The sequence below is a fragment of the Podarcis melisellensis genome (genome assembly GCF_964234715.1).
Source record: "Podarcis melisellensis genome assembly, chromosome: 1".
Taxonomy (NCBI): domain Eukaryota; kingdom Metazoa; phylum Chordata; class Lepidosauria; order Squamata; family Lacertidae; genus Podarcis; species Podarcis melisellensis.
The window spans coordinates 14,273,485-14,287,385 of NC_138528.1; the positions used below are offsets into that span (position 1 = coordinate 14,273,485).

The window sequence follows — 13,901 nt, forward strand, 5'->3', positions numbered from 1 at the left end:
GTTAGCTTTGTTTAACGTATTCTTAAGTGTCTCCATCTTGGCCATTTCAATTTTAGCACCAAAAGTAGCCCAAAAAAGAGGTACCAGTACAGCTCTAATGCTTTAAATGGTTTACATATAATACTTTTTATATTATAATTATACACACATACGGTACATTCACACATCCACACAAACAAGAGGAATATTCAAAGGTATATATTTGTGTGTTTCAGATTGTTCGCCAAGACTCGGAGCAATGGAAATAAAGCAGAAGGGAATAATATTTTACATAGTAGGCAACTTTAATGCTGTAGTGCATATATATATATATATATATGTATATATATAAAAAGTCCAATTCTCCCTCCCAGCTCAGCAGCTTGTCTCAACAGTTTTAATATCATGATTCAGAAGATGCAGAAATTATTGCCCTAAATATTATTCTATACATTTCCATTGGTGTTCTCAAAAAAACAAAACAAAAACAAAAAACCACTTGAAATTTGCTACTTTTAAATTTACAAACTTGATTGCTCTTCCCATTACAGCTTTAATTCATTGGCAATTTTGGAAGCAATGTTTTTAAAAGCTATGGATGTTCCCGATATCCTTTTGAAGCGAACTCCGTTCAGCGACAGTCTTGGCAGCTTACACACCTCCATCTCCCATTGCACGAGGTTCTCCGCGTGGCCGTCTCCATGGACACAGAAAAGCAAGAAACGCTCCCTCTGTTCATAGTCACAGTTATTGGCGTCCAGGACCTTGCGGATTTCCCTCATCATATCGTTAGGGTCCATGGAGCTGGTGGTCTTCATGCTCCAGGTGAATCGTAGCGAGCGGGGCTTGGCTTCTTTGTTGTCATCCTTCTGGTCAACGGACACGTTGCGGCTGAAAGGAAACGAAGCCTTAGTATTCATACCAGATGAGCCCGTTTCCTATCCAAGTTTTTAATGTCAGTGAAAGCCATTATGTTAGTAAAAGGCTTTGCCGCATGCATTATTAAGCATGCTCTCTCGGCAACTGCTTACCAAGCCCCGCTGCGATTAAAAGCTCCCGTTAGTGCCTAGCAGCATCTGAATTAGGGGGGAAGCCCAACAGAGCTGAAGCCAACGGGGTGTTATATGAAAATACGTGGCGCTCGCCTCCAAGGTTTCCTTCCCCTCCCCTTACAAAAACAAGTTTCGGAGGGGGAGATGTGAAAAAGAGAAGTCACACATGTGCGGGTGTGACACTGATTCTCTCTGCTGCAAATCACCTTCCACTTCCCATCACCATGGAGTGCCAAATATGCATAATACACTAAATGTAGAATTTGGTGCTGGGGACTTTTAATGCAGAACTCTGCATGTCGCGATTTAAGTCTTCCCAACATGGGGCACTATCAGTTACATGTGAAAGATCCCTTAGGACCCCTTTCCCCCTAACTTTGCTGGAAGCAGATGAGGACTTTCAGACTGACTTCCCACTTTCCTACAAGTTGAGAGCAGTTTTTTTTTTTAAACTATCACATTCAGGTAGTAATAACTATGGTTTAAAAACTGCCCTTTAAGTTTAGTTCCAGGGAGGATCATAGAATTAACCTCTACTTTTATTTTAAAATGAATAAACTCTGCAGACGAAACAGGAAGGGGCTGTAAGTGACGGGGAAATGTTCAACTACGGTGATTAGAATTGAAGCATACTATCAAACCTGGTGATCTAGTGAAAGCAGCAAGCATGACTCCACCAGCAGCCATAGAATGAATGCTGCCAGCAGTTCCCTGGGCTGGGTGAAAACACGCTTGTATCAAATACACAAAAAACACAAATCCCCATATTGATGCCTTCCCGTCCCAATTTCCCCGTTGGAAGGGCTATGAAAAAAATTAGAAGTCACAGGCATTTCTAGAATTTCATATCTACTTCAACCTGTGAATTAGCAGCCCTGCCTCCTTGAAGGCAGGCAGATACCAAGTTTAGGGGAGAAAGGCGTCTGGTAGTGTTAAACTTTGTGTATGGAATCAGAACCAGACACAATAAAGACACTTCCAGAGGTAATTGTTTCAAGCGGTGTCCAAAGACAGGAGCAGCACTTTATTCAGTAATTCAGTATCTCTTTATTCAATAACAGGATCTCAGCATAATTCAATCCAGGTTTTCATATCTGTTAATGAAATCCCAGAACTTCTGTAGGAAAACGAGCCCACCATTCAAAACCAAGGCTCTCTTATAGACATTTCTGTGATTAATTCTTAGTCACATGAATCTGGCCTTTGTGCTAAAAGGTAATAAAAAAGAAAAGCCTTCTACTGTAGGCAAAAAACATTTCTTCTTATATTTTCCCATTCTCTACTTGACAATGGCAGAGAGTTTTCAATGACAATTTCAGGCTAATTGGGGAAGTCTCCTTTTTGAACTGTCCCGTAATCGGCTGGCTCTCTCAGCTACAATCTAATAGTCATTGCATAGCTCCGAGAGGCTAGATTTTGGTCAGGGTGTATGCATGAAAAGTCAGAATCATGTAATATAAGTGATTTAATCACAGCTTTGAGTATAGGAGGCAATCTTAGTTTTACATATTTGTTAAGTTTTACAGATACCACCACCAGTCTCCTACTGCTTACATCCCTCGAAGGAGTGGAGGGGGGGAAAGAGTGTAAAACATCTAAGGTTAACATTTTAAGCAAAAAATAGTTACCCTCACCTTGATCCCTCATATCTCCCGTTCCTCTCATATTCAGTTGGGAGCCTCAATGAAAACAATGCCGAAGCACAAAGAAAGCAGGAAAGAGAAGACAAATCTTACACTAGTATGGATAAAAGTTGGCAGAACACTGCATAGCAACATCTCACTTAACAATTTACATTTGCAATTAGATGCTTGGCTTTAAACATTCAAATGATTAGTAGACTCAGAATATCAAACATGCCTTTGTCCAAATAAAATATATTTGGAAGCCTCAAACGTTTGCTATTAGGGCTGTACACTGATCTACAAGAAGACAGCTGAAGATTCTGGTGACAACAGAAAGGACTTGCAACAATGGTGCTCGATTAAGCATTGGGCTGCTCACATAACTGTTAGGCAGGCAGAAAGAATAAATTACAAACACTAGAAATTCAGTTCAGGTATACCAGACAAGGCCCATCATAGTATATTTTCAGGACTGTCCAGCCTGTTATCTCTCAGTTTATATATAAATGGACGAATCTCATGATCAGCTGGTAACTGCTTCCCCTATATTAAGACAGTTTCCAGCTAGAAATTTCACCACTGTATAATTCCATTCACTTAGCATTTCTCTGCCTTACCTGTCAAGAATAAACCTTTAGAAAGAAACAGAAATAGTGCAAGGCACTTTTGAACTGCTGCAGAGAAGGGTGGGAAGAAAATGTGAAGACCTTTAAAACCAACTTCTGTTGATACATATGATTTTCAGCAGTTGGGTAGGTATGCAACAGAAGAATGGGAAATCCTTCCTGTACACTGTTCTGCTCCACTTAACACCTTAGGCTTTGATCACAAATGCTGAACTGAAAGCACTTAGAAGGAATGGAAATGCTTCACACAGACCTTACCCCAATCCTCAATTTCAGCACCACCCTTGTTGCCCTCTACAGAGTTTTGTGTTAATTTGATACAGACTTTTGATTAGCTTGGAATGCAGAAGCTCTGTAAAAATTTCTGCCCAGGGATATTCGCAATAAGCCGTCGATAAATCCAGCAAATTGCAGTATATCCACACCCCTGTAAAAAGTTTACTGCTCATCTCTGCAATTTGAAGTTTCATTTGTTCAGCAGAACATGCTGAACGGAGGAAAGAATCAGCAAGGGATTCTATTTTATTCCTTTTCCTCCACCACGGCACAGAAAGCAACTGGAACAAACTCGGATTCAAGGGATTTAAACGACTATGTGGTATGTTGAATTTGGCTGCAATCTCCAAATGAGCTTCACTGACTACTTCATACTGGAGCAATAGAGCTACTGAACTCTAATGGAGGGTAAGAACACAGGCTGAACTTTCTGAATGGCAATACGAATGCATGGAGAAAGTCGAGGTATACCGGAAATAGTCAGAATCCAGTAAAACTGAATTGTCATCTTATCCCACAATCCATTGATTTGTGAAACCAGTTATACAAAGTGAATTTGTACCAGTAAATGCACCAACTGTTCAAAATCTTTCCGTAACAGAAAGAACTGAACATGCTTCAAGATAAAAATTAAGCACCCAATCACAGAAATGCAGGAGGCTGCCTTTTACTGAGTCAGACCGCTGGTCCATTCATCTCAGTATTATCTATACCAACTGGCAGCAGCACCTCTCCAGGATTTTAGACGGGTGTCAGGAGATGCCAACGATTGAACCTGAGCCCTTCCACATGCAAAGCAGATTATCCGTCACTGAGCTAAGGCCCTTCCCTGTCCACTTGATTAAGAGTGACTGAGACGTTCTTAAAATGGCAGAATTCATGGCACATAAATATTTGCAATGAGTCCCCAGAAGAACATATGGCTTTCATGAGACACTCCCTAGTTGCACAAACAGGATGGCTTCAAGAAAGAGAGGGCTACAGAATGAAATTCATCTGATAATTCAGTTGTGATTCACCTATACAGTAAAATTATTCCCTTGCATGCATGAAAGTGTGTGAGTGTCATATGCATGGTAGCGTTCTGAAATAAAAAGGATTCTTGAAGAATTCAAAAAGTGAATGTCACATTTGGGCCATACAGGGTGAAAGCCAACCTAGTGAGAGTGAGCATCTATTTGTGCTTCCTTTTCTCTTGTCCCTGCAGCCCCCCCCCCCCCGATGTCCTCTGGAAGGTTAGGGATCCTGCTGAGCAGTGAAGAAAAATCGAAATCCATGCAAGTGGGTTTCCATTGCACAAGCAGATGGACATCCTTAGGATGGTGGTGGAAGGGAAGGAAGCAGTAGGCTCACAAGTGATGAGCACTTAACTCGTGTGCATTCAGCATTATACACTTGGCAAAACTATTTTTTTTTAATTAAAAAGGGAGTGGAAAGGGGGTGGTCATCTGGGGGGGGGACTTTGGCACCCTACCTGCCATTAGCACCCAATGTGTTTTGACGATACACTATTTTGGCTTTATGCACTATCCTCAGAACATAACCCCCACATATGTTGCAGGTCTATTGTACTGTAAACAAACCACTGGTTTCATAATCTGCTAACTATTGGGATGGGGACATGTGCTTCCTTGAGAAAATTTGACAAAGTGCACTAATATCAGATTTGCACTGCAAAATTAAATTAAGGATGTCGAGCAGTCCAGCTAAGGTTGTGCTTTCAGGGGACTCAAAATATTAACAGAACAGGTTAAATGCACATAAATAAGTGAAGTGATAAAACATTCAATGCAGCCATATCACAAACCAGGGTACCACAAATGCTATGTATCCATTACAGAAAAAGCAGATATTGCAGGGGGGAAAGGCCTAAAAGCATGGGAACAACCACAGGTGGTCACTGGAGACAGTCCAACTTTAATGAAAGTTCTGTAAGTGACCATACATCTGAAAATGCATTGACATTGTGGAGGTGTCTTACCTAGCCTTAGAGGACAAAATAGGATTTTATCTATTTAGAGACATCACAAGACACTTCTGTACTTTCAAAGCTCTGAATAATGATCAACACACTTTAGGAGCTGCTGCGGTTCATTTAAATGCCTCTCAGCTGATGAAACACACAACCAGACACTTAAAATCAATGATATAGCAACAGGTTTTATGGAAACTGCCTGGGCTCTAGCTTTTTTTTTTTTGCCATTGGGTAACCTATTAATGTGTCCCAAAGATCGTACACTTTAACTCTAGCTTAAACTGGAAAACTACTGCGCCCTGGTTAAAGGCTCCACTCCAGATGTGGGCAAACACATTTTTGTGTTCCTTAGATTCATGGACTGGTGGAGTAGGAAGGGACCCCAAGGGTCATCACGTCCAACCCCCTGCAATACAGGAATCTCAACTAAAGCATCCAAGACAGATGAGCATCCAACCTCTGCTTAAAAACCTCCAAAGGAGAGCCCACAACCTTTCAAGGAGTCTGTTCTACTGTCAAACAGCTCTTACTGTCAGAAAGTTCTTCCTTGTGTCCAGCTGGAATCTCCTTTCTTGTAACTGTTCCGAGTCCTACCTCCCCAAAGCAGGAGAAAACAAGCTTGTTTCATCCTTCATGTGACAGCCCTTAAGCTCTTTGAAGATGGCTATCCTATCTCCTCTCAGTCTCCTCTTTTCCAGGCTCAACACACCCAACTTCTTCAACCGCTCCTCATAAGGCTCGCTTTACAGACCCTTCGTCATCTGCACACTTTTCAGCTTGTCAATATCCTTGTTAAATTGTGGTGCCAAAGCTTACAGTGCAGAACCTTAGCTTTGCCCCTACTGAAATTCTCTACCACTGAGCTGTGCCATTTCTCTAATGCCAGCAGCGCTGTGAATAGCAGAGACACTCTGAATTGACCAACACTCGTACGCATAGTGGGGTGTTTTTTTTAGAAACCAAAAACTATGTGAAGGGGGGGGACAGGACCATTTCCCCCTCCTTGCCACAAGCTATGAATTCACATGCCAAATGCTGCATGTGTGGCAAGCGCAACGCTATCTCTGCAGGATGGCCTGAAACTTACCCATTTCTTGCACTTCAATTTCTTTCAAACTGCCTGGTCTACTGTTATCTTAACATACAAACATCTCTCTTGTTCAGCAGGTTCTCAAATGTGGCAGGCCAAATGTAACCACTTCTACTTTTTCTATGAATACCAAGCAAACAGTGGAGATCCTTACCTCCAATGCTGCCTAACAATGCTCTCTTCATCAAACTGCTGAGAAGCGTATCTCCATTCCAGAACCATGAATGCAAACTCAACCAAGCATGTTGCTAACAAGAGAGGCGTTTAGAGTTCTGACTATGTCTCAATAGATCTTCAGGGTATTATTTGAATTTTTTAAAAAGTAAAAACCCAGGTCTAGGTTCCAAATATATTATCACCAGTGAGTGGCAAATAAACTAAAATGGCTCTTAAGCTGAAATTAAGATTGATAAAGCAAGTAGAGAATTACTTACCTTTGTTTTACACTTTTAATCAATATTACTGTACATATCATTTTTCAACCATAAGCATGCTAAGTGTATTAGTATAAAGAACAAAATTATTTTTGGTACTATCAAAGTAAGTAGAGCGCATAAGACATGCTTTGCATTTCATTATTATTCAGGTGCCAGAGATCCATAGGGATTATTCATTGGTTAATGAATTTCTTTACTTATCTTGGGTATGTGAAGAGTATTTAGTTCTCAGCGGAAAGTTTAGTTTTGTTTCAATTTGTTTTAAAGAAAAACCAAGGCTAGAAAGCCAAATTCAATGTTAATTGCGAGAGCTGGTTCTGAAAATAGAAGTAAAATCCTACCTTTTGATAAACCTGAATGACATGTTTCTAAAAGAAATTAAGCCAAAATAATAATTAAAATGTGTTGGTATGAAATTTGAAAATCCACTCAACAAGCGAGACACATAAGACTAACTCAATGAAATACGGAAACAGTTTCAAATTCACTCTGGAAATACATGATGGTTATTGGAATGGATGGATGGATCTTCAGTGTTAAGGAGAATGCAACACTTTCTTCCCCAGTCACTCCCCTGCACATATGAGAAATCCTTCACATCACTTCTGCTTTCTGAATTTGATAGCCAAGTAAAGGCAAATTATATTACAGTTGTCTATGTACAGTAGACACATGGTTTAGTACTACAGTCATACCTCATGTCACGTCCACTTCAGATTATGTGTTTTCCTGTTGTGTCCCGTGGCAACCCGGAAGTACAGGAACAGGTTACCTCCGGGTTTCACCATGCGCATGTGCAGAGGTAGCACTTTGGCTTGCGTCAGTTTCGTGTTACGGATGGGCCTCCAGAATGGATCCTGTCCATAACATGAGGTTCCACTGTATGTTCACAGTAAGTAAGAGTTGTGTTGGGCATGCATGCTCTCCTCTTCCCCTCCTGGACAGTGGGGCGAACTTCAGTAAAGTTTAGCTTTGCTTTCCATAAAACTTGATATTGTTATGTACAAGCCAGGGGGTAATGGTTTAAAGCAAACTGTAGTTAAGCAAGCCTACTTCATAACCTATGGCTTTAAGTTGGCTTTTAGTTTTTAAAAAGAAACTGACTAGTGCAGCAAACTAGGTTTCGTGGGAAGTTAAATTAAATTCTGACTAAGTTCCTTTTTCCCAGCTGCATAGGAGGAAATGGAGTACCCAAGCCTGAGGCTTGCAGCAAATCTCTACTGTCCAGCAAGTTACACTAAACCATTGTTTAGCATTGTGTGCAAAGGGTGACTTTTAAAGCCCTTGGGGGTACCAAAAAACAAAAACAGAACAGAAATAGAGTATCTTCTAGGAACAGGACTCAGAACTTAAGCTGAATGTGACTTCATAACCCTTTCCAATTAATGCACACAGGAAAAACAGGAATGCAAGACCTTGTGCTCACAGACAAGGAAAATGCTTAATTTCTACAGCAGCCAGAAGCCCCTAAAACAGAACTATTAGTGACAACAAAACTTCCAGTGTAACTAGAATGGAAGTTTGAAAACTTCAGTCTATAATCACATTGTGAAAGGACACAAATACTGCGAACTGCTGATGCAACAAAACAGCTTATTCAAGGTGTGAAAAGCAAATAATTACACCGCCAATTATCGCTTACGTGTCTTAAGTGCAAAAGGAAATAATGACAAACCAGGCAAGGCACTGTAACACTTGAAGTCCCTTGCAAAAATCATTTTAAGTTGAAACAGCTAAGTTGCTTCTAAAGTGAAGTCTCTGAATGTTTTGGAAAGCCTGTGAAGCTGGGTAGTGAGGCTTAAGAGTTCATGGAAACCCCCCCCCCCAAAAAAAAATGCATGACAGATGACACACAGACACCAGACCTGCAAAGGCTGCAAGATCTGTGAAGCGTGGACAAGGATGAAATATATATGGCTGTATTAAATGGTAAAAGGACATTAACTGAAATAGGCTGAGCAAAATATATATCTCATTGGTCCAACAACAGTGGCTTACAGAAAGATGGATCAGTGTTTATCTCCTTTTCCTGAATGAGCGCTGTGTCACAATGAAGCACACACAAAAGTTATTGACATTATCACATCATCTGGCCTGAGACCCTGGAGAACTTCTCCAGTCAATCTCTTTCCCAGTCCTGCTACTTGAGACCCCTTTTAGCTAGAGATGCTGAGGACTGGGGCTCTCTACATAAAAACGTCCTCTGAAACCAAACTATTACTACTACTACTATTACTATAATTAATTTATTAATGCCTTCTAAATCCCAGTGGGATTTATACATAATTAAAAACAAGACTAAAACTCTTTAACAAGTGGACACACATGGTAAAAGATCAATTTATCCTACTGGTAAAGTCTACTGCAATGAAAATGCCTTCCACTCTTTCCGGATAGTGGGTGCCTGTCATATTTCGACAGGAATGTTATTGCAGAGGAGAGGGGCTGGCACGCAAAAAGACCTGCTCCAACTGACTGCAGAGTGGGCTTCTGAGATCTTCGGAACTTGCAGGAAAGACTCTCTTGCAGACTGCAGTGATCTACTGGGTGTATAACGCTGTCACTCAAATAACTGGGTCCCAAGCTGTACAGGGTGCCAACACCATGAACGTGGCCTGGTAGCAAACTGGCAGCCAGTGCGAATCCCACAAGCGTGCTGGCCGTAGTTTGCACTCACAAGCAACAAAGCTGCTAGGTTCTGCACCAGCTGCAGCCTCTGGATCAACCCCAAGGCTTTCTGCACCCTTCAGTTAATTAGTGGTATGCATGAATCTGTTATAGGAAACTGCATCTAAGAGACCCATGTTAAGAACACTGTTCTGAGCACAGACAGATGTCTATGAGGCCATTCCTGCTTCCGGAGCATGTCCTGGAAAGAGCAAAGTTGGAACTCTTAAGCAAGTGAAAGCTTACTTGCAAAATACAAATGTGATTAAGTTTGGAACCATGTTTTACATTTCTCAGTTTCCCATTTTGGGACTGGCAGTTGCAACCCTGCACACCAGTACCTAGGCTATCCATCTGCTTCTGTTTTCTTTAGGAAGCTTTGCATCACTAAATCCTGAGGAGTCTAAAGCTAGGGTTTTAGGTGTTTTTTCTATGGAATACTGACTACGCATTCTCCTGGGTATACTTCAGCAGTTAACCAACAGCACGTGACGCCACAGAGTAGATAAACTTTCAAAGTGTCAGAATTCCTGAAAAGTTCAGCTGGTCTTATACTAGCAAGTGAGTGAGAAAGAAAATCTTACTTCTTGCAAAGGGCTGAAGTGGGCTTCTGTTGATTAGACTTCCCAAGGGAAAACTTCAGTTATTAGCCAATTACACTGTTCATCATTACTGCAGGCCACTATTCTTGATATGCCTAGCCTTCTGAAGATGGGCTGATTTAAGCTAGCTTTCCCGCCCCTCACAATTTAAGTAACCAGTCTTGTAGATTAACAATGCAAACCACAATCCTCCCTGCAGCACCAGAGCAACCACATTGCTTTTTGAAGAAGTGTGTATATAGGTTTGATAAAAGAAAAGGCAAATAGTAAAAGCTAAGTTCTATGTATGTCAACTGAAACTCCCACTACTTGGAAGGTGAATATTAAACTTGTAAAAGCTGAACTGCAGCGCATGGTTAAATTAAGTTCTTGGATATGGAGAATAACTGTGCCAAGCAAATTTCTGCTAAAATTATGTTGTTGTTTTTTTAAAAAAATAAGAATACATACCTCCTCGTCAGCTTTGAAGTCAATTTACTGAACAGGTTAGTGGAGCCCCTGCTTCGTGTCTGCGAAAGTGGGGTTGCTTCATGAGAGAGGCTGGGCGATGCAGGGGGCCCATTGTAAGTAGCAGTGCGCCGTTCTCTGAGCTGGCCATGGAAAGTGCTGCGACTGGCAGTTCCTCTTGGGAAACGGATACGGTCAGGTGTTGTTGCGCTGCTAATGCTGTGCGTTGAAGCAACTGGAGTTCTCTGATCAGGAATAGCGCTGGAATAAGATCACGGGTTAAGTTAAAAATTCCACCACAGAAACTCAAATCTCTACAAGGCTAATAGAGTACAGGTGACTCCCCATTTTCGTTCTGGGCCAGACTCCTAGGTGCATATGCAAAATCGCATCAAATGGGGAGCACCCTGGAGAGTCCTAATGGCTTGCGAGGAGACCCACCTCAGAGCCTGAAGAGGTCTCCTCATGAGCCAGAGGGGCAGCAGGACTTTGTTGAGCTGCTCAGCTTCACTGCCTAACAGCTGATGTGCGGGGTAGCACAGCAGCAATCAATGCTTCCCAAGAGTCAGCTGAGACAGTCCCACTGGCCCTCCAGCTCACACAGAGACTCTCCCTGGAGCCCAAAGAGGACGCCCTCCACCTCATGAGGAGACCCTGTGCACACAAATAGATCGCACGTAAATGAAGAGTTGCCTGTACATGTTTACAAGGAGCATTAGGTGCCTCCACAATACGGTACAGAGCAAGGTTTATAGATTACAGTCTAGAGGGAGCATTACTGCAGCACATAAATGATTCATTAAAAAAAACCAACAACCCACAAACACTCTAGAAGCAAACAGGAGATCTAAAAACCTGGGTTTGCAGGGCAAAAAGAAAACCCCTACTGCAAGAAAGGAACTGAGTATTTTCTATGTTGATAATCTGAGAATAGATTTCCAGAATATCACTCTAATTGAAAATATTAATTCTTAATATTTTCCGAAGCTATACAAAATCACAGCATGTATTACATTATCTGGAGGAATTTGGACAGCAGTAAGGAACACTCAAGATGTTCATTAAGGGATCACAGCACAAACAACCTTGACCACCAAAAGATAGAGGGCGGGCAGGGAGAGAACACACCTTCTAGGCAGCATCAATTTCTAGCACTATCTAGAACTAGAATTTCCTTAGCGCAGAGTTAAGCAACAATGGATGCCAGTTAGTTTCACAACAATGCCAGCATTTCTTACATAGACCTGAAGTTATCTGCACCATTGTTTACTGGCGGTAACATCATCTTCGCATGCACAGAAGCCGACATGGACATCGACTTCTGGTATCGCAGCCGAACACTGGTGGAGGATGTAGTATAAACTGTATCAGGGCTAGCTGCACAAGCGAACATTTCAGCCAGGCTGCGAGGGGGGGTTGGGTTCAGGCAGAGGCAGAAAGAATAGCATGATGGACCAATGACAAAGATGCAAACTCAAAAGCGAACACCTTTTCTCCCACAAACATCTTCCAACTTAGACTGAACGCTCATATGCACAATCACGTCCACAACGGGTTAGGGAAACATTTCCTTGCTGGTCACAAACATACGAAGCCGCTTTTTATTGAGAGGCAGGCTGTTCGTCCATCCAGCTTAGTACTGTCTACTCAGAATGTCAAGAATCTCTCTAAGGTCTCAAGCAGAACTCAGGCCTAGCCCTACTACCCAAAACCTTTAACTAGAGATGGAAGGGCTTCAATCTGGGATCTTGTGCATGCGAACATGTGCTCTACCTCTGAACTATTAGCCTCTTTCCTTCTCTAAGTTACTTTCGACTATGCAAATGGCTGGTCCCGTACTGTTCTTACTGTAATTATTTGCATGTTTTAAACAGGTTTCATATATATGTATATATACGTATATATATATACATATGTATATAGTTTTAGTTTTACCAATGTTTAACTGTTTTTCATTATTGCTTTTTATGTTTTTAGCAGTTCTTGTTTTTAATCTGTCAGCAGCCTTGAGTAAATAGAGAAAAGGTGGGGTATAAATTATTAACAACAACAGCAACAATAAGGCCATTTCACTACTGCAGTAGTGAAACCTAAGCAAATACTTATCCTATGCCAATTAAAAATTATGCGATCGGCTATAGTTTTTCCAGTCAAAAGGGAATTCACTGACCACATTTGCATGCAATGCTGAAACTAAACCATTTAGAACCAAGAGTGGATTGGAAGCTCTTCTGTCTATGTTCACGTAACAGAACTGGAACTGTGGTTAGCATTCACTTTGTTCCTTAATACACAGACTGCTAAACGATGGCTTACTGTTACATGCAACTGTAGTCTCTACGCTGTCTTCTCCTGACGATGCAAGACAAAGGAGACTACGACAAGACTGAAAATGCTGTTTATGAGTCTCCTGCTTGGGGAAAAAGTACTAGACCAAGCGTTTCCGGCCAAATCTTCACACCCCACAAGTTATGTATTTTATAACTGCACACATCTCCCTCACTTCTTGCATTACTCACAATCAATCAAGCACTACTCACTTCAGTCCCATATTCTGCAATGCTCTTGCTCCCTTCCTCCTACCCTGCACCTGAAGGGAGGCTGGAATTCAGATGGCAGGGCTTGAGATAGTGGGGGGAGGGGGAGACACCCCATTGCTACCCGGAATAGCACATGGTCTTCAAAAAGATATGAAAGCTCAAATCTTCTTTAATTAGCTTGTCACAGAAAGAAGATGAATAGTTTATGATCCATAACAGCAGAGGACAAAATACATCCTGACTAAGGCATGTTAATCCAGGGCCATATTACAAGTGTAGTACTGCGGAGGACAGATGGCATGGGACTTCCCACCAGGTTCGTGGATGGCTAAGATTCCACCCAAGAACTTCCAGTTCATAGTTAATGTTCTAAATTAGCTACTGTCTGTTACGGTAATTAGCAGGATAGACTATTCTTAAAGGTAAAGGGACACCTGACCATTAGGTCCAGTCGTGACCGACTCTGGGGTTGCAGTGCTCATCTCACTTTACTGGCCGAGGGAGACGGCGTACAGCTTCGGGGTCACATGGCCAGAATGACTTAAGCCGCTTCCAGTGAACCAGAGCAGCACACAGAAATGCAGT

The 13,901-nt window shown here is 41.7% G+C and overlaps 1 protein-coding gene across 8 annotated transcripts in view; it reads right to left on the bottom strand.

Moving 5' to 3' along the window:
* Positions 1 to 265: 265 nt before the first annotated feature.
* The window catches only part of MARK3 (microtubule affinity regulating kinase 3), a 68,737-nt gene continuing 55,101 nt past the window's right edge, over positions 266 to 13,901 (bottom strand). For 2 of the 8 annotated variants that reach the window (XM_081910779.1, XM_081910781.1), the window contains 4 exons: positions 10,780 to 11,037; positions 7,402 to 7,428; positions 2,666 to 2,710; positions 266 to 870 (listed from right to left, as the gene is read on the bottom strand). In XM_081910779.1, coding sequence (XP_081766905.1) covers positions 525 to 870; positions 2,666 to 2,710; positions 7,402 to 7,428; positions 10,780 to 11,037 — 676 coding nt within the window. In that variant the 3' untranslated portion in view covers positions 266 to 524. The remainder of the gene's footprint in view (positions 871 to 2,665; positions 2,711 to 7,401; positions 7,429 to 10,779; positions 11,038 to 13,901) is intronic. The other 6 variants (XM_081910780.1, XM_081910783.1, XM_081910782.1 and 3 more) reach the window with 3 other exon arrangements.